Source organism: Mesoplodon bidens, assembly GCF_964165515.1.
Source record: "Mesoplodon bidens genome assembly, chromosome: 12".
Taxonomy (NCBI): domain Eukaryota; kingdom Metazoa; phylum Chordata; class Mammalia; order Artiodactyla; family Ziphiidae; genus Mesoplodon; species Mesoplodon bidens.
The window spans coordinates 24,134,041-24,161,790 of NC_138168.1; the positions used below are offsets into that span (position 1 = coordinate 24,134,041).

General features: G+C 49.4%; 1 protein-coding gene across 1 annotated transcript in view; it reads left to right on the plus strand.

Moving 5' to 3' along the window:
- The first annotated feature begins 409 nt into the window (after nt 1–409).
- Nucleotides 410–27,750, plus strand: part of NT5E (5'-nucleotidase ecto) — a 45,419-nt gene continuing 18,078 nt past the window's right edge. Inside the window, exons 1-3 of the mRNA XM_081251265.1 lie at nt 410–864; nt 15,576–15,798; nt 20,776–20,964. Of these exons, the coding sequence (XP_081107391.1) occupies nt 526–864; nt 15,576–15,798; nt 20,776–20,964 (751 nt within the window). The 5' untranslated portion in view covers nt 410–525. The remainder of the gene's footprint in view (nt 865–15,575; nt 15,799–20,775; nt 20,965–27,750) is intronic.

The window sequence follows — 27,750 nt, forward strand, 5'->3', positions numbered from 1 at the left end:
TTTCGTTCTTTCAAGTGATGAGCTCGCGCAGCAACAAACCCACTCACACAAACAAGGCATGCCTCTTTAGAAAATCTTTAAAGAGGCGAGAATCAGGGAGGACCTGGAAGCGGGGTGGACCCTCCAACTCCTCCCTCGCACCCCGTTAAGAACAGCCCACCGCCGGCGCCCAGGCTCCCCGGACGGGCCGGGACCGCGGTCGGTGCCCGGTCCCCAGCGGGAACAACCTCCCCACTGTTCCCGCCCGGAGCCGCTGCCAGCCGCCAGCCGCGCCCCGGCAGCCCGGCGGGCCGGGGTCGTATCGGGTGACCGCGCGGGCGTGCGCCTGGCCGTGGGGCCGGCCTCCGGGCCGCAGGAGAGCCCGCCCAGGCCCGGCCCCGCCTCGCCTCGCCTCGCCTCGCCCGCCCGCCCGCTCGCCGGCCCGGGCCCTTGACTCCGGCGCCCGCCGCGCTCGCCACCGCACGCCTCCACCCGCGCGGCTCGCCAGCACTCACCGCGCTCGCGCCCTCGCCGGCAGCTGCAGCCATGGGTCCCCGAGGCGCAGGCGCCTCAGCGCTGGGGCTGCTGGCGCTTGGCGCGGTGCTGTGGCCCGCGACAGGGGGCTGGGAGCTCACCATACTGCACACCAACGACGTGCACAGCCGGCTGGAGCAGACGAGCGAGGACTCGAGCAAGTGCGTCAACGCCAGCCGCTGCGTGGGCGGCGTGGCACGGCTCGCCACGAAGGTGCGCCAGATCCGCCGCGCCGAGCCCCACGTGCTGCTGCTCGACGCCGGCGACCAGTACCAGGGTACCATCTGGTTCACCGTGTACAAGGGCACCGAGGTGGCGCACTTCATGAACGCCTTGGGCTACGATGCCATGGTAAGACGGCGAGCCCGGGAAGCTCGGGAGCCCCCTGGGTAGAGTCCCCAGACCGAGAGAGAAGCCGGGGTGGAGGAGCCGCCGACGGCTAGGCACGGGTGGCGAGCCTGGGACCGGGGCGCAGAGCGATGTGGGGAGAAAGCGAGACTCCCCGTCAGTGTGCCAGGTGGACGCAGACATAGACGTCCCTTGGCCGATTCGTCTTAAACGGACTGATGTTGCTGCACCCTCACCGTGAGATGGAGCATTTCGAGAAGCGGGTCCCAGCCCTGCCAGTGAGGGCGTTCCGCTGGGGTGCGTGGGACCCCAATTATCCAGAGCCTGGGACCGAGGTAGACTCATCACGAGGCTCTCATTTACTGCTCGGTCTTTCGAAGAATGCTTTATCTCGATTTACCAATAATTGGAAGTGAAACTAACTCAGGGTCAAAGAGGTTGAGTGCATTATCCAGGTCACCCAGCTCCAGAATAGAGAGACAGGTTAAGAATGGACTCCAGAGCCCTTTGACCCCGCAGCTTAAGCATATTTAAGCTGGCAGCCTTGGGGAAAAGGCTGGGCACCTTCTGTGTGCAATTGACTTTCTCTCTACCTCAGTTCCGGCCTCTATAATATGGGGGTAATAATTCTATCTCCTTCAGAGGATTGCCTGGCACGTAGTATGGCCTCTTTAAATGTTAGTTCTTATTATTACCAGACCCTGCTGTAGAGGTTTAAACACAGAAAGAAAGAAACTTCCAGAGGAGGCCAAAATGCTGAAAACACTGGGTTTCAAAAGATTTCAGTAAAACCAGTTTAGCAGAAGAGATTTAGGAAGAGAGTCCCGCTTAAGAGATGAGGGGCTCTTAAAACGTGTGCAAGAGTTTAAGTCCAGGTTCCCCAGTGCTCTGTTAAAGGTGGTGCCTTATTTGTTAGACTGAATTCTAGAAAAGGAGCAGAGAAGAGTTACACAGTAATAAACAGGTATGACTTCTGTTAAGTCAAACCAGCACCAAGTTTAACCCTGTGTAAAATCCTAGAGTAAAGGGATTCTGTGGAGAAACTGGGGGCAAGAAATCCTAGGAGCTTTAGAAGAAGAACAGAGCAGGGGTCCAGGGAAATCTGTGAAGTCCATGTGTGTGCATCTGGAAGGCAGGGAGAGGTGTGGTACATACAGGCTGGAATACAGAGGGCTAATGGCACACTTTGTATCAGAAGAGCACAGAGGTCAGCAAAGCACAGTACTGTATTCCCCCCCCCCCCCGCGGAAGCTTGGAGAGAGGAGGACAGGAAAAGATAAGAGGGTAGAGTTGTTTTGTTTGGGGGGTTTTTTCCAAGAAAGCTCATTGTAGAGAGATGAGAGAAGGACCGAGAGCTCTCCTCTCCGTCCTGATCGTTGGTTTTAAGGTTATCAGGGATGCTCAAAGCAGCAGCAATACAAAGGGACCCCTGAGCCCAGAGTTTATCTGGGGAGCTCGCCAGCATCTGGACTCCACCAAAGAATCGTGGGTCTCAAGAATTCCGTGTGTGGCCTCTTAGCGTTCTTATCTCCGCAGCTCAACCCGCCTGATGCTTTGTCCTAAGGTAACAGCAGAATGAATATTTATAAAATTGACCTGTTACTAGCCTACGTTGCCATGTCCTCTGAGAAAGAATAAACCTTACATAAGTTTGTTTTGATTTCATGTATAAACCACAACTTTCTAAACTTTTCTTTTTGTGACACTCTTTTCTCCACAGTTGTGTAGACTCTTTTTGGTGAAAAAAAAGATGGATAATTCCTAGTTTTCCTGAATAATAATGTTTTTTCTTTAAGTCAAATTAAGCTCACGGTGTTAGTCATCATATCAAGTGTTTATGAAGGATGCTGGGTAAAGCCGAAGCAGTCTGCTGCAAGTTACAGCCCATCACCACCGGGACCTTTTAGAATACTTTCTATTGGATGGAGTTACTTCCTTTTCAACTTCACTAAGAATTATTGGACTGGGGCCTGAGGAAAACTAGACAGCTTATATAATGTTGGCAGCGGGTAAGGAGGGAGAGGACGGTCAGCAGCCAGGTTCCTGACAGCATCTTATCAGACTTACTCTGTGCAGTTCTGGGGTTTGACAAACATGATTTGACCTGCGTAAAATCCTAGTTCTCGTGCTGCTTTAACAAAGCTCTGCCGTGTTCTGGGTTTACAGAGGTTTTTCACTGTCATTTTGCTTATACTGCTCTCAGGGAATTTATCGCTGGTCTGCTGTTAATGTTCCTCCCACGCCTACCCACCTGCCGCTACATCTTGACTCCCAGGAAGCTGGAGATTTAGATCAGGGTGGAAAACGGTTGTGCCGGGGCGTCTCCAGTTCTCTAGAAACTGGACCTGGTTCGAGGAGCCACATCTAAGGATGCGTGGGTCTGGAGGGCAAAGAGGAAGCTACTAGAATCTAGCTTAACCTCAAGAGTTCCCTAGACCTCTGGACCCATGTGTCCCAGGGAGAGAGCTTGTGGTGGTTGGTGGGGGCGGCGGGGGGGGGTCCTGATAGCTCTGGAGCCTAGGGCAAGCCTGGGGAAGACCCCTGGACCCAGCTGCCAGGCAGAAAACTCTAGAGGGAGAATGTCACAAGTCACTAGTTGGTGTCGCTGTATTGGCAGAGGGACAGGAAGACAGCTCAGATGTGCATCCGATGTGCATCACCATGTGATTTTGGCACGTTGCTTTCTCTGAGCCTCCTGTTTCCAACTGCAAGACAGGAGAGATCACCCCTACCCAACAGTGTAGGATTTTTGCAAGCGATACATGAGATAAGAAATGTAAAACTCCCTAGCACCCTCCTGGCTTAGAGTACTCAGTAAAGGTTAGCTCCATGTGCCCTGCCAAAAAACGCAAAAGTTGTGAGGAATGGAGGTTTGGGTTTTCAGCTCTCAGTTTATCTGATTCTGACTGCCCCGCACAGCCTACCACCCTCCTCCGGCCCCTCCACCATCTCTTCTAAGTCCCATTGTCTGAACTATTTTTTTTTTACCTTTTTAAAAAAATGTTTATTTAAAAAAATTATTTTCAAATGCTAATCATGTAACACCATGTAGCAGTTTGTATTTGCAAGGCTCGCCAGAGGTTTGATTATTCTTTTTTTTTTGGACTGAGCTATTCTTCATGTTTCCTCATTGAGTGGTATCACTCTGTATCTACCCCATACGTACACTGTGCATCGTGCTCCATGGAGACCTCCACACGTTTTACCATCTGCTCCCCCATGATGGGTTTGGAGATCGCACACATCATGCTGCAGTTCCACAAATGTGCTGCCCCGAACAGCCTCCTGCAGGTCCCGCCTGTGAGGATTTCTTTGGGATCCACACCCAAGGGCAGAATTGCTGGCCACAGGGACTGCACTGTAAGGACCGCCAGATTGCTTTCCTGGAGCCCTGTACTCACCACAGCCACCCCCACGCAGCTGTGACCCCCGCATCCTTACCCCCGCTTTGCATCATTCTCCAGCTTTCCAGGAGGTGTAAAATGACATCTCATTGTTTGATCTTGTATTTTTCTAATAACTAGTGAATTTGATACGTTTGTTAACTTTGGGGGTTTCCTCTTCCCTAATTGCATGTTCACATACTTTGCTCTTTTTTTAAAAATTAGGTTTGCTCTATTTTTCCTGATTTTCAGGAATTCTAAGTGTTGATCTGTAATCAATTTTAGACATTGCAAATATCTTCTATTTAGGTTTAGTAATTTTGTCCGTAGTGTCTTTTCATTGAACAGAAATCCTCCACTTGGTATAATCAAATTAATTTTTGTTTTGTGTGTGTGTGTGTGTGTGTGTGTGTGTGTGTGTGGTTTGTGCTTTTGAAAGTTTACACAAGACTCTGTTCATTTGGAGCTTGTCATCCCCAGCGCTCGTCCCCGGAATTCAGAGATGGGTACCATTCTCTCTGCCTTTGAGAGATAATGAATCTATAATCTGGGGCTATGCCATTCAGCAGTCTGTGTCATCAGTTCCTCATCTGCAAAATCTGAGGTTCCTCACATCTCTAAACCAATGGCGTCCTAAGAAATGTTTTGATTCCATTTTTTTAAATTTTATTTTATTTATTTATTTTTTGTTTATTTATTTATTTTTGGCTGTGTTGGGTCTTCATTGCCCCACGCGAGCTTCTCTCTATTTTCTTTAAAAAAAATTTTTTTTTGGCTGCGTAGGGTCTTTGTTACGGTGCGCAGGCTTCTCTCTAGTTGTGGCGTGCGGGATTTCTCTCTCTAGTTGTGGTGCACGGGCTCCAGGGTGCATGGACTCTGTAGTTTGTGGCACACAGGCTCTCTAGTTGAGGCGTGCAGGCTCAGAAGTTGTGGTGTGCAGGCTTCATTGCCCCGCGGCATGTGGGATCTTAGTTCCCTGCCCAGGGATCGAACCCAACCCACTACCCCTGCATTGGAAAGCAGATTCTTTATCACTGGACCACCAGGGAAGTCCCTTGACTCCATTTTGATTTAGTGAAGCGGCAGGAGGATGAGGCATAGGTGCAGAGGCAGGAATCTGCATGATGGGTCAGCCTGGACCAGAGCAAGGTGGCAGGAATCAGGGGAGGTGAGATTGTGTACGGTTTACAGGCCACCCTGAAAAGTGTGGGCTCTCCTCTGTTGTCATGGGGAGCCACTGGAGGTTTCTGAGTAGAGGGACTGTGGTTAATAAAAAATAAACATTTTGTCTTTGTCTGCAGTTCCTGGCACATAGCTCCCCAAACACTTGGGGATGAGTGATGAGTGTCCTTTGTATGCTAATGAGGTGATTGATAGCTGGGAACCCCTAGGCAACTTCAGAATGAGGGCTGGTGGCCAGAAAGACCGAGCCAGGATTAGAGGGTAGGAACTTGCAACCTCTGGGGAGGGGAGGGGGCCTGGAGATTGAACTAATCACCAGTTGTCAGTGATTTAATCAATCATGTCAGTGTGATGAAACCTCCATAAAAACTCCTAAATGGTGAACACATTGAGGTGCCCGGAGGGTGGTGTGCTCCAAGAGGCCATGTGCACCCCTCTACTTGTACATCTTGTACCATGCAAGTCTTCCGTTTGGCTGTTCCTGAGTTGTATCCTTTAAAATACACCAGTAACAGTAACCAAAGCACTTGCCTGCGTTCTGTGAGTGGTTCTAGCAAATTATCAAGCCTGTGGAGGGGCTGTGGGAATCCCTGATTTATAGCTGATTGGTCCGAAGTACAAGTGTCCCAAGACTTGCAGCTGGCATCTGACGGGGCAGGCCTGTGGCTCTGAGCCCGGGATTTGTGATCTGATGCTCACTCCAGGCAGACAGTGTCAAAGTGGAATTGAATTGGTGGACACCCAGTTGGTAACCGCAGAGAACTAGAGAACTGGTTGATGTGAGAAGACACCTCCCGACAACAGAAGGAAATCCTAGTTTTGGAAGATGAGCAGAAATGGATGGGAGGGTGAAGATACCAGAGAAGAGGCGGGGAGAAGGGGCTGGGCAGTGGTCTAGGTGGGAGATGACGGGGCCTGAATGCAACCGGGCAAAGTGCTCATGTGCCCTCGGCGCAGAAAGCCAAACTCTGACAGCGGGAGTTTGCGTCAAAGTCAGGATTTATTGCAGGGCACCAAGCAAGGGAGTGGGAGGTGAGCCTCAGATCCACTCCAGCTTAGACTTTTGAGTTAGGGGTGTTTTTAAAGGGGATGAACAAAGAAGCTGGGATTAATCATTGTCTTGTGACATTTCTTAATCAGTTTCTGGAGTCAGGATGTCTCCGGTTTACGATTCTCTGGCCATGTGGTCCATGGCTCCAGGGCCTGTTAGGAGAACAAGCTGAGTTTGTACCTTAATGATGAAATCTACAGCAGGCGATCTTCCTCCTCTGACTCTGGTTGATTACTGTTCAGTTAGCACGTGGTTGAGGTCAGAGGGGACAAGAAAGGGAATAAAGTTTTGAACAGAGAGATTAATCATAAACTCAGTAAGGGAACTCGGTTTTAGGGGGACTCTGGTTCGGAACTATGGTGACGGGGAAAGAAAGGCTGAAGCCACCGGGACCAGTTTCAGTAGGCAGGCAGCGTGGCACAGGACTGCGAGGGTGAACTCGGGGTGACTGTCTGGGATCAGGTCCCCTTTCTACCACTTAAAATCCATGGGCTGTGAGCAGGTTCTTGGATCTCGTGGAGCCTTCCTTTCCGCAGGAGTAAGGTGGGTATGATGGCGGTCTTCCCCCCATAGATTGCTGTGGGCTTTAAAGGAGATGATAATGCATGGAAAGTTCTTTGCACAGTGCTGGCCACGGTCACCTTCTGTTGGCAGGAGTGGCTCAGGAGAGGTTATAATCAAAAGATGACTAAGGGGGTTCAAGCCGCGGACACAGGGAGAGTCAGCAGTGTTTAACACTACACCTCAGGAGTGCAGAGGTGTAGTAAGCTTACCCCCTGACAGCTGAAGCCTGTTATTTCCAGCTAAAGGCGTTTCCTGAGCTTACTGGACATGCTTGTGCCCTGTAGGGCTGTGGCAGACAGAAGCGGTGGAAAGAGATCTGGACAGGACCTCAGGACACCCGGGTTTTACTTCTTGGCTTTTGCAGGTCATTATCTGTGTGGGTTTGGGCAGCAGATTCCTCCTCTGTGAAACAGGGCATTTGGAGAGGGTGGGCTGCCCATGTGCTTTCTCAGCGCCTCAGCCCTTGCCCGGCCGTCTGTCTTGCTTCTAATCTGCCAACATAGCTCGGTCTGTGCTGGGACTGCATTTTACACCCAAGTCTAAGTTGGCCTGACAACGTTCTTATTCCCCCTTCACAGTCCCTTTCATGGCAGCTGTTCCCTTGTGGAGGATGGCTTGGGCCTTCTCCCAGGTACCTGCAGGTGGCCACTGCTTCCAGATAAACAGGTTCCCAGGATTTTGGATGGAGGGTTACCTCCTTCGTCATAGAAAGTGGTGGCCAAAATGGGAGGATGATGAGCCCAGGTTCAAGCCTGTTGTCTGTGAGGTTCTTTTATTCATTCAGTCCACAAATATTCACTAGGCACTAGCCTGTGCCGGGCTCTGTGCTAAGTGCTTCAGGCAGTGAATAAGCCCTGCCAGGGTGAAACTTACTGTTCAGTGGAGGGGACCATGCCCGTCTGAGCCCTTCTTAACCACTTAGCCTTGCTGGTTTGGGAAGCTTGAAAGAGATATCTAATGGCAGTGGGGGTTTTGTTGTTCTCTTTTTAAAAGCAAAGAAAGTTGGTAGTTTTTCCTAGAGCTCAGACCTCAGAAGTTGTGCGTGTCTAGTGGGTTGTGGATCCTTGGGCCTCAGTGATGTGAACGGTCACCCCCCCCCGCCCCGACCCTGTCCTGTGGCTGTGGTCCTGGACCTTATGCTTCCTCTGTTCCAGTCTGAGTTTCCACACCAGAGCTGGGCTGGGTGAGACCAGCCTCAGGCACGGAGACGAGGAAGCAAAGGCAGCTTCTTAGCTCATCTTGTCCTAGCCATCTGTGTTTTCTTAACTGAAAAGGGGAAGGAACCAAACAAATCCCACAGCAGATTGACAGCTTTCCCCACTTCACTCACAGATACCTCTGAATGCTGTGTAAGCTCCCTCCCTAGCTGTGTTCTTCAGCTGTGTAACCAGAACTTGAACATCCTCTTGACATTTCTCTTCCCTCACCTGAATAGTTGGTTCTATATAGAATCCAAGCATTAGCTGGAGCCTTCTAGCTCCTCCGAGATGTAGTTAAACCTGCCTGGAACCCAATTAGTTGAGCAGGTGGTTCTAAAGGTAATAATGGTATTGGGTATTTTGCATGTACAGAGAGCTTACATGGCAGATGTGAATTGCCGTCTGTTCCGTACTTGTTTGTTCAGTCATTCATTCAGCAAACACTGAGGTGCAGGTAAGCTGGATTAAGCCCGGGGATCTCTTCTGCTCTTCAATCAGATGCCACATTCACCTGCCAGGGCCTAAAACTGGGGGTGTGGAGTGCAACCCAACACCAGAAGTGGCCACAGTGCCAGAAATGTACCACCCAAACCAGACCTATCTTGTGATCCACCCCACTTACGGTTGTTGCTGAGTCTCCCTGAGAGATTAGCAGCTGAGCCCTGTTGTGTGATAGACGAGATTCTCACCCAACCCTTAAATTATAGGGTTTCCTGCAGACTCCTTGATGGGATGAGCTAGTGTCTAAATGACTAACTAAATTCATGTGTTGCAAATCTCTGACATATGGCTTTTTGACGTTATCCCAATTGAGTTCTGTGGATTAAAACAGAAATTCTTTTCTTCTGTGTAATGCATCCTGCACTGCTCTTAAATCAATTCTTCTTTCCTTCATTTCTCTTCCACCTGGATTTAAGCCTCTTGTCTTCACTTGGAACATTTTTGACTATCTCAGCCCTCATGTCTTCATCCCCTCATTTGTTAATATAGCTGATGTCTTTTGCCTGGGAGCTTCCCCTGACCAGGTGAAGCGCACACTTGGAGCCCTGTCCATCCTTAACTGGCAGGGCGGGCCCACGTCTTTGCCAGGCTCTCTCACACACGTCCCCGTCTGTGGTTCCCACTTGCTTTATGGATGCATGGATGGGTGTGTTTATGTCACGCTCTCTCCCTGTCTGCCCTACGCTTCCTGAGGACAAGGACCAGGGCCGTGTTGCTTGGCACTGTAGAAATCTGGAAGAAACCAGTGGGTTGTTGAATGAAACTCATCCCTTCCCGATGCTTGTTTTTTTGGTTGTTGTTTTATTGTTTTGGTTTGGGTTTCTTTGCGGTACGCAGGCCTCTCACTGCTGTGGCCTCTCCCGTTGCGGAGCACAGGCTCCGGATGCGCAGGCTCCGGACGCGCAGGCTCAGCGGCCATGGCTCACGGGCCCAGCCGCTCCGCGGCGTGTAGGATCCTCCTGGACTGGGGCACGAACCCGCGTCCCCTGCATCGGCAGGCGGACTCTCAACCACTGCGCCACCAGGGAAGCCCAACTTGTATTTTTTAATATTTTTTTCCATTATGGTTTTTCATAGGATACTGAACATAGTTCTCTGTGCCATATAGTAGGACCTTGTTGTTTATCCATTCGGTATATAATAACTATTTTTTATTTCTTTATAATTTTTTATTGAAGTATAGTTGATTTACAATGTAGTGTTCATTACTGCTGTACAGCAAAGGGATTCAGTTGTACATGTATATATACATTCTTTTCTTTCTATATTCTTTTACATCATGGTTTACAGGTGCTTGTATTAGCAGCAGTTTGGCAGAATAGTTAAGGTCCCGGATGCTAAAGCCCCGATTTGTTCAAACCCCAGCTCTGCCGCTTGCTAGCTGTGGAAGCCCCATGGCTTAGTTTTCCCATCTCTATAAAGGACAAATAATAGCACCTACCTCATAGTATTGTAAGAATTGAATAAGTTCATGTGTGAACAGGGCTTGGCCATGTAGCAGAAAGTCTTAACTATTAGTATTTCTTTTTGTCACTTTTTTGTTTTTAAAATTTTTTCTCTTTCTTGAAATTCCCTCATGTCAAATTCACTGGTAATTTTCACAGTTCTTTGTAGACAAAACTGGGGCTATGAAATGTCCCCTTTCTAATTCAGATACCCTATAGGTATCTTTTGATAGACCAAAGAGTTGATCCCCTTGGTAGATTCCCAATAGAAAGAGACTTCAAAAAGTTCCATTTTCTTGCCAACTGCCATCATGAAATCTGTACAACGTTCACATGTGCACACACAAGACACTGAACAGTTCAGAAAACTTTGTTTAAAAATCTATTCACCAACAAATGCCAATAAGATATTAGTGGAAATATAAATTAAAACACAGGAGGGACTTCCCTGGTGGCACAGTGGTGGGAAGCAGCTACATAGCACAGGGAGATCAGCTCGGTGCTTTGTGACCACCTAGAGGGGTGGGATGGGGAGGGAGGGAGGGAGATGCAAGAGGGAAGAGATATGGGAACATATGTATACATATAACTGATTCACTTTGTTATAAAGCAGAAATAACACACCATTGTAAAGCAATTATACTCCAATAAAGATGTTAAAAGAAAAATGAAGAATCCGCATGCTAATGCAGGGGACATGGGTTCAATCCCTGGTCCGGGAGGATCCCACATGCCGCGGAGCAGCTAAGCCCGTGCGCCACAACTACTGAACCTGCGCTCTAGAGCCCGTGAGCCACAACTACTGAACCTGCGCTCTAGAGCCCGTGAGCCACAACTACTGAGCCCGTACGCCACAACTACTGAAGCCCACGTGCCTAGAGCCCGTGCTCCGCAACAAGAGAAGCCACTGCAATGAGAAGCCCGCGCACCACAACGAAGAGTAGCCCCCGCTCACCGCAACTAGAGAAAGCCCGCGCATAGCAACGAAGACCCAGCGCAGCCCAAAATAAATAAATAAATTAATTAAAAAAAACACACACACAGGAAATGAAATAAGAGGACCAGGCGGTGAATTGTGAAGCAGTTGTCTAAGCTTCCAAGCTTACTGTCTGGTTCACCTGCTTCCAAGCAATTTGGTTTCTCTTGTTTTACATCTAAATATCACTTAACTACTATTTACCAAGTGTTTTTATATCCTGCCTTCTACTGAAAAGTTTCAGTGGCTCACTTACCAAATCATAGGTGAAAATGGAGCCCATTTGAAAGAAGCAGGTGGTTTTACTATCCGTTCAGTAAACACCTGCTGGGCGCTGGTGCCAGGCGCTCATCTGGCATCACCAAGGACACTGGGACAGTCGACACCACTCCTGCCTCCGGGAGAAAGATGTGTGAACAGACAGCGGCAGCGAGGTGTGACGGATGTGGCAGGAGGGCTGTCTGCGGTCATGGCGCCACGGAAGGCTTCTCACGCAGCTCACACTTGGGCTGCATCTAAGGCAGTTCATTGCGTGCAGGTGGATTAGCGTTCCTGGAACTGAGGGCACCTGGTCTGGCAGAAAAAACGCGACAGCTCAGGGAGATCAGGGAGGGGCTCGCTCATACAGCGTCCCAGGAGGCAGGACTGCGATTTCGGTGAGCAGTGGGGAGCCTCGCAGAGACGCACACCAGGGCTAGAAGCGGTCAGGTAGGTGTTGGGGACGCGCATTCTGGGGGCCCGTGGGCTGTGGTCGAGAGGTGTGTGAGCCTGGCGACCAGAGACTGGCTCGGAGACTCCAGAAAGGTGTGGGTGAAGAGCGATGAGGCAGAGTGGAGCATTGGGGGCGCAGACAGGAGGGGAGCCCTGGCGGGGGCGGTGCAGGAGCAACGGGGCTTGGTGGCTGGTGGGTCGTGAGGGGAAGGGAGGGTCGCCCGGGTGTTGCAGTGCTTCTCCAGGGGTTTCTCGGAGGTTGTGGAGACTCTTTCCCAACACCTGGGATCACGCGCATCCTCACAAGCATCTCCTTCACTGGCTTACTGAGGGTAAGTGTCCTGCTGGAGGTCGATGGCCAGATAAGGGGCAGCGGGGAGCCATGGGGAAGGTGGGAGAGGGGGCAGTGAGCACCAGGTCACTCACAGGCAACTGCGTGGAGCACCTCCTGCCTTGACTTTTGTAGGAAGAGTCAGCTGTGTGTAGGAGAAGGCCATCTGATGGAGATTTTTCTGCTCATTCATTTATTCATGCCCTGCTTCAGGAACTGTGCTGGGTGATACGGGGACTCCGTGGGCAGCTGTGGGGTCTGCTAGGGCTGCCTGAGGGGACCTTCGGAGCAGAGAAGGACAGCTAACTCAGGGAGGACCGTGAGGGTTTGGGGAAGTCTTTCTTCCAGAAGGACCGTCAGACTTCAGGAGCTAAGGCCATTAGTTGAATAAGGTAGTAAAGGCCTGGCATGGGAAAGGGATGTTCTGTCTCCGTATCTATGTATCAGTCGATCATCTTTCATCTGTCATATACAGAGGAACAAGGATCAGTGAGAACATGGAAAAGTACGCATAGTCAGGATTTTATTTCGAGTGCTCACTCTGTACTAGGCCTTATGCGAAACCCATTACCTCCAAGCATAGAGGTGAAGAAGGCTGGAGTCAAACAGAAGTGGCTCTGGTCCCAGCTCCACCGCTTACTAATCGTGTGACCTTGAACGATTGATTTAATGTCTGTAGAGTTCAGTTGTTCTCTGTAACATGAGGGTAGTAATAATACCAGCGTCACAGCACGAAACCAGGTTTGCTCTGCAAACTCACCTTGCATGGTGTGTGGCGAGTGCGTAGTAAATGCCGGCTCATTTTCGTCATGACTTTTGTTTTATTCATTGACTGCTCTTCCGGAGGAAGCTGCAGCTTAGAGATGTGCCTGAATCACCGCTCGTTAGTGATGGCGCCAGGGCTGACTGCTGCCTGGGGGTAGGTGTCGGGGAGGCTGGAGGGGGAGGCGAGACCAGGCCTCAGAGGCTCAGGACATTGAACTTCATCACAAAGGCAGTGGGGAGCCTCTGTGGGACCTTAAGGTTGGACCGACAAGTTCAGATTTGCATTTTAGAAAGGTGATTCTGGCAGCAAGATGCATGCAGGATGGTTCAGAGGAGGCGATGCTGGCAGCTGGAGGCCCGGCTGGGAAGCTGTTGACGTTCCCAGAGGAGTGGCCAGGGCGCAGGCAGGTGGGAGCAATGGGGTGGGCTGAACCGGAGCATTTAGCCAAAGGGGAGGGATGCTGCTGGGAGGTGTGGGAGAGGCGGGGAGGGGGAGGGATTCAGCTGCCCCGGGGCTTCTGGCTGTACTGACTTGGGAGATGGTGGCACCTGGACCAAGATGGGAATCCCAGAGGCAGGGGCTTTTTTTTTTTTTTTTTTTTTTTGGCGGTACGTGGGACTCTCACTGTTGTGGCCTCTCCCGTTGCGGAGCACAGGCTCCGGACACGCAGGCTCAGCGGCCATGGCTCACGGGCCCAGCCGCTCCGCGGCATGTGGGATCTCCCGGACCGGGGCACGAACCCGTGTCCCCTGCATGAGCAGGCGGACTCTCAACCCCTGCGCCACCAGGGAAGCCCGAGGCAGGGGCTTTGAACCGGGTGAGCTTGGGGTGCCTGTGAGACCCTGGAGGGCAATGTCCACGTGGCAGCCGGACGGACAGATGCAGAGTCAGGAGAAAAGACAGGGCAGCAGATGTTCAGTTTGGAGTGGAAGGTGTGAGTGTCAGGGAGATCATTCAGGCACCCGTGCACCGCGCCGAGCACCCGGATCAGGGCTCCTCTCCCCGCGGGGCAGAGAGGGGAAAAGGCAGCCAAGGTCACCACTTTCAGGGCATTATGCTCAAGTCCAAGGAGGAGACACCAAGCGAGACAAATAAAGGAAAACTGTAACTTCAGCTTTTGCTGAGTGCTAGCGATATAATGGTGAAGTGTAAGGCGGCTGACTTATTGGATAATCTCTCGTGAAGAGCTGTAGGAACATTCACTTTTTAAAAAAACTTTACAGCTAAGCAAGATAGTTATTGTAACCTCATCAGGCAGACTTATTTCACCATAAGATAGAACCATAATGTTCTAAGAATAGAAGAGAAAAAGGCCATTACCAAAGACTGGGAGAACCTTTAACTCGGTCAGCCTTTAGGAGGGAAGCAATTAGGTAAGAGGAAGAAGTAGAAATGAGCAGATACTCAGAGACGGGGGAAAAGGCAAGTTCAGAAATTCTGAGTTTGGTCGGGGAGACAGGCACATGGGAACGTGAAGACGCTGTGCTGCTTTCTCCGTGGACACACAGTGCACGTGACGACACGACGCACATGGCCCTTTGAGCCCAGGCACCCGGGGGGCACCTGCCGGGCAGGTGAGGGGCTCCAGGGCTGAGCAGAGTGGAGGTGGCGGGACGCAGTGGCTCAGGGAGCCCTCCACGTGGGGAGGACCCCACGGGCATGCAGAGCGCGCCGCTGCGGAGGGGAGCCTGCAGGAGGGAGAAGCGCGGGGCAGTAAGAGAATATGGGGGGGGTGTTCATTTAGACAGAGGGGTCACCCGCCAGCACTTCCAGGCCTGTTCCCAGATGACCCTCAAAGTGGAGCAAAATCGGGTGTGGTGTTGAGAAAGTTTGAAACTCACTGGTTTAAGTACTAAGTTAGCAAATCAGCCTTGGCAGCCAGAGCAGGTGGGTGCGTGCCCCCAAGAGGTGGGCTTCTTCCAGGAGGCCCACGGACAAGGGGGCGGAAGGCCTTTGAGGAGGTGGCTGGCAGGTTGTGTTTCGTCAGCATCACCCCAGGGGAAGCTGCCAGACGTCAAAGTGGTCATTTTGCCCCCTATAGCCAGTCCCAGAACAGTGAGGAAAGGAAGCGAGGGAAGCAGGTGGGAACAAGGGTTGTGTTAAAGCGTGCCAGCTCCTCCCAAAGCCCTGGCTCTGAGCCCGTACAGACTCTTGAGCTGTCCCAAATCTGGGAGTGGCAGGACAGTGGACGCCCAGTCAGGTCTCTACGTGACTCCTACGCACGTTGATGCTACCTTCAGCAGGTGGTGCGGGCCCTGGGGAGCAGTTTTCAAACCAGCCTGATGATCTGGTTGCCCCTGGGCCCAACCCCAGGGCCCCAGAATAAAGTCTCTGAGCCTGAGAAGGACAGCGGTCATGCAGTCGGCTTCCTAGGGCTCTGCCAGGTTTGGGAGCCCTGTGCCAGGGTAACTTTTTTGGCCACACTGCGTGGCTCGCAGGGTCGTAGTTCCCCGACCAGGGATTGAACCCTCATCCTCAGCAGTGAAAGCATGGAGTCCTAACCACTGGACCGCCAGGGAATTCCCCAAGGTAATGTTCTTTAAAGTATGCTTTTACTGGCAATTCCAGAGTACCTGATTCTTTTTCTCTTTTCCCTTTCTACCAGGCACTGGGGAATCACGAATTTGATAATGGTGTAGAAGGCCTGATTGATCCACTCCTCAAAGCGGCCAAATTTCCAATTCTGAGTGCAAACATTAAAGCCAGGGGGCCGCTGGCATCTCAAATATCAGGACTTTATGCGCCATATAAAATTCTTCCTGTTGGTGATGACGTCGTAGGGATTGTTGGATACACTTCAAAAGAAACCCCTTTTCTCTCCAATCCAGGTATTTTCTTCTTTTACAGCACCTGTTGCTTAAAAATAGAGGCACTAAATCAGAGCTTGGCATTATTTTTCTGGACCCTTGGTTAAAATAGGAACGTGTGGTATTGGACATGTGTGTTCTTAGGATGACACTGAAAAACCAGTCCAGTGGCTTCCAGTTGCTCTAAGTTACTTCTTAAAGACATTCGCCCTCCTGCTCAATGAACTTCTTTGTTGACATAAACAGTATCTTTGTTTAATTCAGTGCATTCAGAACTGGACGAGAGGGCCGTTGATATCCAGTGCTGAACGGTACAGCGTCAGTCACTGGAGGATGAGAGCCACGTGACTCACACCCTTCTTCCTGTGGCGGCAGGGAGCCCAGAACCAGGGTTTTACCTCAATTTACCTCATCTTTCCTTTTCTAATATGATTATTACATGTCCAATTAACTTTGCTTTCTCCGTTTTTAGTTATTTATCTCTTGCAGTTTTAATGACTGTTGTATCTGGCTTTCTGGGAAATATATATACATTTTTGAATGGTTTTGTGTGTGTGTGTGTATCATACAGGAGATATATATATATATCTGCTATATCTACACACACACACACACACACACACACATATATATGTATAACCCTAAGACCATTCAGAAAACTTTTTTGAGCCACTTTTAGAGGAGCACTTTGGCAGTAAAAACAAAAATGTTTTTTTCTAAATTATCCAAATCAGTGTTCTTTCCGCATTTGAAGAAAAAAGGGAAATAAGGGTTTTCGTTAAGAATGAACTGATCAAGGACATCTAGTTAACAATTAGAAAAGTCACATGTTTGTTGCTGCTGTTTAAACTAGTTGCAGGCCATCGGAAACCACGAGAAGGTCAACGGTTGGCCCTGAGCGGTTCTGGGGCCCAGAGACTCCTGCAGGGCTCGGAGGCAGAGCTGGGCCGCTCTCCACGGCTGGGGACCTGGGGCTTTGCAGGCACCCCAGGCGGCATGTGGACGTCTATCCCCCAGTGACCAAGCCTTTGCACGCGGTCACCAGCCGTTGCTGAGGTCATTGTGCAGTCACAGAGGGCAGCCACGGACGTGATGAGTCACTGGCTTTTTTTCTTTTTTTTTTTTAATATCTTTATTGGAGTATAATTGCTTTACACTGGTGTGTTAGCTTCTGCTGAGGCACTGGCTTTTGAAGTGTTTTAGGAATGCTTTTCTGCCTCAAAGGGATGTGGTCCCACGGGAGGGGCCTGGCCACCACCCGGCCTGACCTCTTCGTCTCCCCACCCCTGCAGACATCGCTGTGCAGGCTGATCAGACCTTCCCCGGGGCTCAGCGGTTGCTGCCTCTCTGAACCACCCGGGGCTTTCCTGCCAAGAGGCCAGGGTGGCGATTACAGAGTGAACCAATCACCGACACGGGTGGGGCTGGAGCAATGTGGCCCAGTTGCCGCAGGGCGCCCTCGGGTGGGACGCTTCTACTGTTGGGTCCGCGTCACCCCCAGAAAACACCTCCCCCTCGTCACATTTGTCCTCGCTCTGGGCTTCCTGCATGACTGGAGCAGCCTGAGGACAGAGCTGGGTCTCCTTTCAGTGAAAATCTGGAACCCAGTAGAGTGGCCAGCTGAGGATCTTGGGCTAAAGATGTGGACATGTTGAATAACTGAATAATTATGTGGCTCCATAATGTCTATTCCACCCAGGGGGTTTTGAGTTCATTTAAGGTGGCATGTAATTAACACCAGAGGAGAGTCATAAACAAAGTCAGGGAGGGAGAGGGAGGGCTTCCGGTGAGCAAAGGACGTGATGGCCAGCTCGGGGGTGAGGTAGACACGATGAAAACCTTGCTTGGCCCCTCCAGGGTGTGCGAAGCAACTGGGGCAAAAGGCATTCCAGGAGTGAGGTCAGAGTCACCTGCTAGGACACAAGCTCCTGAGGACAGGGACCTGCTGGGGGCCAGCACAGGGGAGGTTCCCAGTGAAAGTGGCTGGAATGAACTCGTGACAGCAGGCAAGTGTGGGACCACAATCCCAAAGTGGCTGGGTGTTCTGTTTTCTGGAACATGGGTTCTAAGCAGAGAAAGCTAGAAGGGGGGGGTGGTGAGGACTGGATTGTCAGGCTGAGGAGCGTGATTTGGAGAAAAGCATTACCCCTTCTTTAATAGTCACCAATAAAGGGACTTCCCTGGCGGTCCAGTGGTTAAGCCTCTACCTTCCAATGCAGGGGGTGCAGGTTCGATCCCTGATTGGGGAGTTAAGATCCCACGTGCCTCACAGCCAAAAAACCAAAACATAAAACAGAAGCAGGATGGTAACCAATTCAATAAGGACTTTAAAAAAATTTTTTTAATAGTCACCAATAAAAAGATAGACGGGGAGTGGGGTGTTGGAGAGACAGGGCTCCAGAACTCAAGCCACCCTCTCTGGGACTCTGACAGCACCCCGTCTTAGTTCTTCACCAGGTTACAGCAGACAGGGGCTCCGAAGGGGCCATGCTCTTCCCAGCAGCTCTCAGGAGAGAAAGGCTGCACCATGCAGGCGCCAGAGCAGGAGCTGGGCAGGGGTGCAGGAGGACACTTGCTTCTCCCAAGACCACAGTCCCAGCAGCCCGGCTCCCCCTACGGATCTCTGACCCCAAACCCAGCCTCATTGATCCCGTGCTGGTGACCCACAGGCATAATTTGTATTTCTAGCACATTTAATTTATTTTAGCTAGATAATGGACTTCCTCTCACTCCCCTCATGATATCCTGAAATATATCCCATGCTTTCTGTATGCGAGATGACCGATCCTGTGAGGTTTCTGATGTGTTAGGAGAATACATGCCTTTGTCCTCAGAGGCCTTTCGCTCAACTTTTTTCTTTCTTCTTGCCAGCCACACTGAAGTAGAGGACGGTAGCGTTGTCGGAAAGTCTCAGCAAACATTTATTCAGTTTTCATTCCCCTGAGAGCTTGCCTCTGTGCCAGGCACTGTTCTAGGCATCAGAGATACTGACCCCCAAAAAAGCCCTGCCCACTGGAGCTTCACGTTTAGTGGGAGAAGAAATAAATGAGGAAACTGTTTGGTACATCAGAAGGTAATAAATGATATAGAGAGAAATTAAGCAGGAGACGGAGTGGCAAGTGGGGCATAGGGGTGAGCGCACCTTGTCGTTTTAAGGAGAGGCTCAATGAGCAGCTCACAGAGGTGGTGACATGGCACTGAGGGTGACCTGGGAGCCCTGAGCTTCTTGGGGTGACAGGCAAGAAGCAGATTATTCTTGATGGCCTCATGGCAGACAGTGGTGGCCAAGCTGTTACACCTCTTGATTTTTTTTGAAAAAAATCAATAGTTATTTAGTTTTTAAAAGTAAAGTAGGATTGGAGAGATGGTTTCTTTTTTTTTTTAGTTGGAGTATAGTTGCTTTACAATGTTGTGTTAGTTTCTGCTGTACAGCAAAATGAATCAGCTCTATGTATACATATATCCCCTCTTTTTCGGATTTCCTTCCCGTTTAGGTCACCACGGGGCATTAAGTAGAGTTCCCTGTGCTATACAGCAGGTTCTCATTAGTTATCTGTTTTATGTATGTTAGTGTATATATGTCAATCCCAACCTCCCAGTTCATCCCACCCTCTCTTTTCCCCGCTTGGTGTCCATACATTTGTTCTCTACGTCTGTGTCTCTATTTCTGCCCTGCAAACATCACCTCTTGGTTTTTAAATGTTGCCTGTGAGTTACTGACAGCACTGGGGGTCCCACCCCACACCTGTGAGCCACTCGTTTTCAGGCCGTCCGTCTGGGCTGCCCCCGGCTTTGCCATCAGCCATGCTGTTTATTTTATGTGCTCATTGGCACGTGTTGGCTTGACCGATTCGAGAGACTCCAGAGTTCCCCACTGGAGCACACGGAGACCCCCAAACCCCACGGCATCATGAGGGATGAGTTTAACAGTCCTGTAGCTCCTTAGAGAGTTGAATACTTTTCACACTGGAGGTGGCAGACTCCTGGGTTTCGAAAGGTCGTTACGAGACTGATTCATGTTTCGGCATTTTCATTTGAGAGATGGTTCTGAGATATTTGCATAAAGGAATCTGGATCCTCTAGAGGATCCCGAGTCACAGGCAGCCGGATGTGACTTCAGGGCAGCGTGTCTGTGTTTGCAGTCACCTGTGTGCCAGTCAGAGCCATAAGCCCTCTAGCCGCGCTGGGGTTTGGCCACAGGGGTAGCACATGCCTGCGACACACAGAGCGCCCAGCTGGGCAGTCACACCCACACTCACCAGGTGCACCAGCGGGCAAGCTTCCGCTCCCACTGCGTGCGGGGCGAGCCTCCAGGGAAGGATGCGCACGCTCCCAGGGCCGGCAGTCCTTGGATGAGACACCCCCCGCCCGCTGCCGTCTAATCAGAGCTCCGTGATGCTCTAATGCTGGCCTTAGCCAGTGGACAAGACAGAGTTGTCAATGGCTGTCGTACGATTGGCATTCAAGGGCTAATTGCTGACAGAGTTTCAAGTGTGAAGACTGATTATATTGAACTTGCAAACAAAGCCGTAGAGTAGCTAATCTGGTTGGTTTTTTTCAGTTTTATTGAGATATGATTGACATCCAGCACCTGTATGGGTTTAAGGTGTGCAGCATAGTGACTTGGCATAGATACAGCCCATCCTGCTTATGTGCTCAGCCACGCTCTGCACTGGCCTGATGGAAGTCTAAATACACAAATAGATGTAAAAAAATAGAGAGATTCCAAATCTGAAGCCTCCTCACTGTCGGAATTTCAGCAGCATAATATCATCCACAACCTTAAACCAATGCAACATTAAGCGAATGCAGCTGAGCATATTGATGTGAATTTTTATTGGCTTTGTAGAGATTTTATACTGAATGTATAAGTAAGTTTTGGTCTTAGTAATTTAAGAGCTTTAGGAGATTAAGGTGTTTTTATTTGGTATGCTTGTACAATAAGCAATATAATAAAAATTGTTGTCAATAAATGTCCATATTTATTTTCTTCCTTAGGAACGAATTTAGTATTTGAAGATGAAATCGCTGCATTGCAACCTGAAGTAGATAAGCTAAAAACTCTAAATGTGAACAAAATTATTGCCCTGGGACATTCTGGTTTTGAAATGGATAAACTCATCGCTCAGAAAGTGAAGGGCGTGGACGTAGTGGTGGGAGGACATTCCAACACGTTTCTTTACACAGGTAATGGCAGCAGGAGGGCTAGATAATATACGTTACATATATAGTATAATGTATGCATGTAATAATGTACATAGGTGATGCACACTGAGTGGTAACATGTATAAATCTTACTCAAAGAGATTTTTTTTAAATTTTATTGAAATACAGTTTTACAAGGTTGTGTTAGTTTCAGGTTTACAGCAGAGTGATTCAGTTATATGTATATGTACTTTCTTTTTTAGATTCTTTTCCATTATAGGTTATTACAAGATACTGAGTAGAGTTCCCTGTGCTATTCAGTAGGTCCTTGTTGGTTATCTATTTTATACGTAGTAGTGTGTATTTTAATCGCAAACTCTGAATTTGTCCCTCCCCTGCTTTCCCCTTTGGTAACCATAAGTTTGTTTTCCATGTCTGTGAGTCTATTTCTGTTTTGTAAATAAGCACATTTATATCATTTTAAATTAGATTCCACATATGAGTGATATCATATGATATTTGTCTTTCTCTGTCTGACTTGCTTCACTTAGTATTATAATCTCTAGGTCCATCCATGTTGCTGCAATTGGCATTATTCCATTCTTTTTGATGGCTGAATAGTATTCCAATGTGTATATGTACCACATCTTCTTTATCCATTCATCTGCTGATGGACATTTAGGTTGCCTCCATGCAAAGAGACATTACTAAGAGTAATTTATTGGTTTCATGAGTGTGGCAATTCCATTTATTTATGTAAATTATAAATATATATAGCATACACATTCAAATATATAAAAGGTTACTGAGGCCCAACTAAAAGTCATTGTACATCAAAAAGCAACATGCCGTATAAAAATTTTAAGCACAAACAACATAATGTAAATAAGGCCTTCACAGCTCAAGGTGACAGGACTTGATTGGTAGGTTCACAGGTGGCAGAAGCTGGAACTCTGGGCTCAAGCCCTAACCCCGCAGCATCCCAGGACTGTGGTGCCCCAGAAGCCACAGGCCCCCGTGCTCTTGCGACCACTCTCTCCTCCCCCGATTTCTCCCCCCCCTCCCTTCCCCTCTCTCCATCCCTCCCTCCTCCTCTCCCTCCTTCCTTTCCCTCTCTCTTTTCTTCCTTCCCATCTTCCCTCCATCCTTCCACATCTCTCTCTCTCTCTCTCTCTCTCTCTCTCTCTCTCTCTCTCTCTCCCTCCCTCTCCCTCCCTCCCTCCCTCTCTCTCCCTCTCTCCCTCTCTCTCCCTCCCTCCCTCCCTCCCTCTCTTCCCTTGGTATCAGGTAGTTTTAGTTAGGAAAAGTCTAACTCTTTTTTTTCCCCATTTGAACCTATACTGTCGCAAAACGTTTGGGTCCGGCTCAGTGAGTCTTTCCCACCATGCCCTCTCCCTGCCCCAACCACTGCTTCATGGGGCTTTAAAGTATTTTCAAGAAAAGGAAGACGAGCAGGAGAGCCTGCTGGAACTGGCTTCTATCAGCTCTGGGAAGGACTACTTCGGTGGGGAACAACCCTCCCCCTTGGAGAGGTTGCTGCTTCGCCCGTCTCTATGTGAGCTATCTCAGGTGATCCTATTTTTATAAAAGCAGCAATTTAAAATACCCAAAACAGGGCTTCCCTGGTGGCGCAGTGGTTGAGAGTCCGCCTGCCGATGCAGGGGACACGGGTTTGTGCCCCGGTCCGGGAAGATCCCACATGCTGCAGAGCGGCTAGGCCCGTGAGCCATGGCCGCTGAGCCTGCGCGTCCGGAGCCTGTGCTCCGCAACGGGAGAGGCCACAGCAGTGAGAGGCCCACGTACCGCAAAAAAAAAAAAAAGAAACCCCAAAACAGTAAGAAATGTCCAAACCTGTTAAAAGTTCTAAGAAGAGAGTACGGGTAATTTTTAATTTCTTCTTAGCACCTTTGAGTATTTTCAAATGATGAATGCATGTCGCTTTTACAATGAGAAAAAGAGACACAAATTATAAAAAAAAAAAAGAAAGAAATAAAGAAACACAGTATTGGGTCGGAAGTCCTTATTCCTGTTCCACTTGAAGGACCTTGAGTAGTCACCCTCCCTGAACCTGTTAGCTTCGCTTCAGAATGTCAGTGACGACGCTCCAATGAAATCCTGCAAAAGAGAATGTGCCTTTTGGTAAGGAGATGAATTTAGTGAATGATGAATGACTGGATGAAAGAAGGATTTGAGGATAAAAATTACAATTTGCTTATCCATAAACCTTAAAGTAGATAATTACAGTCTCTGGAAAAAACTGCCTGTAGAGGCTTTGTCATTTATCTCACATTTCATGATTGCTTACGAAGATTAAACTTGTTCTCATGAAAATATTCAATTTGGATATTCATCATTGTGAGGAATGAACTTAACAATTAAAGGTAATTCCAGGACACAGTAGAGGATGAGGCATATTTGCTTGTTTAAATAAATTTTCCCAGCCTTGAAAAACAAACAAAGCAACAACAAAAAACAACCCTCCGCTGAATTGCCTTTGGAATTAGCATAAAGTTAAATATGATTGGTTAATCAAATTAGGGTTAAAATAATACATCTTTTGGAATTTTAAATCTTGCTGAGAACGATTTCAGCACACACACAGGACTCAACACACACAAACACACTCACCTGAAAGAGAATTTCACAAAGTGTCGGGATTGCCCCTGATATTTTCTATTCTGTTATTTAATTTTTTGAAAGTGCTGGTGACTACCTGTTAAATAAGGTTCATTGTCTTGTAACCAGTCCATATTTTTAAAACCTCAGCTTTAAGTGGGGCACGACCAAAATAGCACATGGACGGTTCCCCTCCAAATAGTGAAGCCCCTGCATGTTCTCTGGATTACAGCCACTATGCACATGCAGACCAGACAACCCTGGTATTGCCTGACTGACCATTCTCACGTTGGGATGAAGAGGAGAGGACTTCCCCATCCAGGCTTGCAAAATGTCAGAGCTGCAAGGATGAGGGCTAGAATGCAGACTTCTAAAGGATTTAAATCCTAGAGTTAAGGAACTGGTCCATGCTGTTGCCTTTGGACAAAAAAGTAGTAAAGTGTGTGCAGGTTGGAAGATGTGGCAGGTGTGCCAGGGGACTCTCCTCTGTGTGTGACCCTTGAAGGCAGACAGGCTCCTGAGACGCTGTCGCTCTGTTTGCCTCCCGCTATTTTAACTGAATTTTGGATCATGCAAGCCCATCAATTTGCTGTGGCCTTGGTGAGTGTAGATGTCCGTCCTTTCCTCCATCTGCAGTTAAGGAGTTACAAGCGTGAAGTCTATGATCCCTTCTATTCAAACACCCTGCTCCCTAGAAAGGCATCCATGCCAAGAGCCTGATTGCTTACTTTCGGGAATTTGGGGAAGTAAAACATTTCTTGGTAGAATACTCTCTAACTTCCTTAGGTTACTGCAGTGATTTCCTTTATACCTCCAGCTCCTTTGAGGCTCACACCTCCTGGTTACCCTGTCTCCCCCCTTATCACTGTCACCTAAGCCCCTCCCCAGTGTCACCAAGAACTTAGCACCCAACGTCCTGTCTTCCTCTGCACTCCAGCTCCTGCCTGCATCCTGGCTGGGTGTCTATATGGATGGTGGAGCCAATACCCAAGTTCACAGTCCCTCGATCCTGTCAACTCGTGACTCTCACCTCCTTCTCAGCAACCTCGCTTCTGGGACCCCAGGCTGACACCTGGTCACATCCTGCATTGCGGCGCGCCCACAGCCCCACTGCCCACCTCCCTCCTCTCCTTAAGGCTCTCTCACCCTTATTCCTCTGCGAGGCGGCTTGCAGCCTCACGGAAACCTCGGTCTAGTGAGCCCTCCTCCCCTCCCAGCCCAGCAGGTGTCACTTCTCCTCCTTAGCCTGGGAGCGTCCATTACAGACTCACCACCACGTCTCTGGCTGACACCCGGAAGGCGGGTGCCCAGGATTGTTGAGTGAATGCCAACAGATGTAGCTCCTTTAAAAGTGAGATCTTTTGGGACTTCCCTGGTGGTCCAGTGGTTAGGGCTTCCTGCTTCCACTACTGGAGGCATGGGTTTGATCCCTAGTCAGGGAACTGAGATCTCACATGCCGCATGGCGTGGCCAAAAAAAAAATTATTTTTTAAGTAAGATTTCTTTATTTGAACAGCTTTTTGTATTAAGTACCTCATTTGTATTGCTTCTGGATTTTGGCACACATTTCTTGAATATGAAATTCAAGCCTTTTCATTGACTTAGAGAACATAAATGATTTTAAGAACCACCGTATTTTGTTCTCAAAACAAATGGAGTTCACAGTTTAAGTATAAATAAAACCAGGAAACCTTAGCGTTTGTTCTTCCCACGGCAGCCAGCAGCCGGGTACTCCGAGTGCAAGGGTGGAGCCCTCCCTGCTTTGTTAGAATAAGCGAGTGAGGACAAAAGACTTGGTTGTGGTTTGCAATCATTGTTCATCTCGCCGTTGATTTTCACTCTTGCAGTTTAGATAATCTTGTCTTTTAGAACAAGAAAGCGGTCTTATTATTTACTACATCCACAGGACAGGGAAACACTCTCCAACAAAGAACCGCTTCCTTTGGGCAGCCATAGGATTGCTGACGTGTGTGTTTATTGAGTGAGCTGGGAGAACCAGCCAAAGGGCAGAAGTGTGGCCGGTAACTTCAGAGATGATGTCCTTGGTGGCACAGGGACTCACTTGTCCCAGGGGTCACTACTCAGGACCCCTCGGTCAGCCTCCAGCCACAGCCCAGCCTCAGCACCAGCTTCCTTCACGGAGCAAAGCCAGAGCCTTCTGGTTAACGATTTTTGCAGCCCACATAACACTGATCAGTTTTAGTTACGTCTCATGAAACTGCTTTCCAGGGCAAAGTGGGGTGAGCCAAACCCCAAATGCTCTGTAAAACAGGGTCACCTCCTTTGGCAGGGTTGAGTTGTCAGGCAAGCTGATGACCGACTACATATTGTGAAATCCAAAGCCTGCTCCCACCACAGGGCGGGTCTCTTCCCGGGACTGCCATTCGTGTGGCCTAAGTTTGCCCCTTGATGGTCTTCAAGAAGGACCGCATTTTTCCAGCCTCACTGTGACAGGCAGCACGGGGTCATGGAGAGGGCTTTGGACTCTGACGGCCACAGTCTCCCCCCGGGGTTGGTCACTACTGGCTGTCTGACCTCAGACATATTACTTAACCACTCTGAGCTTCAGCTTTTTTTTTTTTTTTTTTTTTTTTTTTTGCTGTACGCGGTTGCGGAGCACAGGCTCCGGACGCGCAGGCTCAGCGGCTATGGCTCATGGGCCCAGCCACACCGCGGCATATGGGATCTTCCCGGACCAGGGCACGAACCCGTGTCCCCTGCATCGGCAGGCGGACTCTCAACCACTGTGCCACCAGGGAAGCCCCAGCTTTTTATTTTAAAAAACCGCTACAGTGATACGACTACCTCAGAGAATGTCGCAGGGATTAAATGAGGTGGTATAGGAACAGAACATAGCGGGTCCAAGAAAACTATGTCAGTTCTCCAATATTCTGCAACATGGGAAAATGTATACAATTTCATTTTAAATGAAAAAGAGGAAGATACTTTTTTTTGTTTCTTTTTTTTTTGTTTTTTTTGCGGTACGCGGGCCTCTCACTGTTGTGGCCTCTCCCGTTGCGGAGCACAGGCTCTGGACACGCAGCCTCAGCGGCCATGGCTCACGGGCCCAGCCGCTCCGCGGCATGCGGAATCCCCCCGGACCGGGGCACAAACCCGCGTCCCCTGCATCGGCAGGCAGACTCTCAACCACTGCACCACCAGGGAAGCCCCAACAATTTTTTTTTCTTTTACAACTATACAAACATTTATTACCCAGACTGTAGTCACTTGACACAACTCCTAACTAATTTATGAGGTCACTCCTCCCTTGAATAAATAAAAAGACTCTTTATCCTACAAAACTCGGGAAATACTGGAGCTCTTCTCACCCCCTCCCCCCAAAATCTGATCATTCCTTGGGGAGCCTGTATTTTTCCTGGTCCCTTAGGTCCTCATTCTTACTTGCGTCCCCTCTGTTCTTGACTCTTTCAAACCATTCTTCTTGTCCATGGAGCAGAGACCCAAATATGGAAGAGTGCCCTTTCTTCTCAATCTCCTTGAATTCCATCCACATGAGGCAGCTTCCTTCCAAGTCGGCCAGACACAGCAGGGCACCCGCTGCTGTGCAGCCTGGGATGACTCTGCCTTCCAAGTCTCTTCCACCCCAGGGCGTGCCTCGCTGGCTGACTTTCTTCCGCAGCCTGCCCTCCTCCCATTCCAGGTTCCCCTCCTTTTACTCCTGTCCACACCCCCTTGATCCAAGGCTACCCCTGAAAGTCAAGTTTTCTCCCACTATTTTTATGCAAAAAATCAAGCTATTTGTGTGCACCCCTGCTCCACCATCCCCATCGTTGTCGGGGACCCGGCCTTCCGGGCAGGTCTGCCTCACCTCCCCCTGGGGAGGAGGAGAGGAACGGGGACCCAAGACCGTCATTAGGGAAGCCTGGCGGACCCTGGGCCTCTCACAGGTGTTTACTAGACAGAAAATGATATTCTCCCTAGAATGGATTCTGCCACCCATTTCCCCCTCTTTGCTATCCATGCATACATATTTTATTTATTATTTATTTGTTTGTTTTTGTTTATTTATTTTTGGCTGAGTTGGGTCTTTGTTGCTGCGTGCGGGCTTTCTTTAGTTGCAGCAAGCGGGGGCTACTCTTTGTTGCGGTGCACGGGCTCCTCATTGCGGTGGCTTCTCTTGTTGCAGAGCACAGGCTCTAGGCACATGGGCTTCAGTAGCTGTGGCATGTGGGCTCAGTAGTTGTGGCTCAT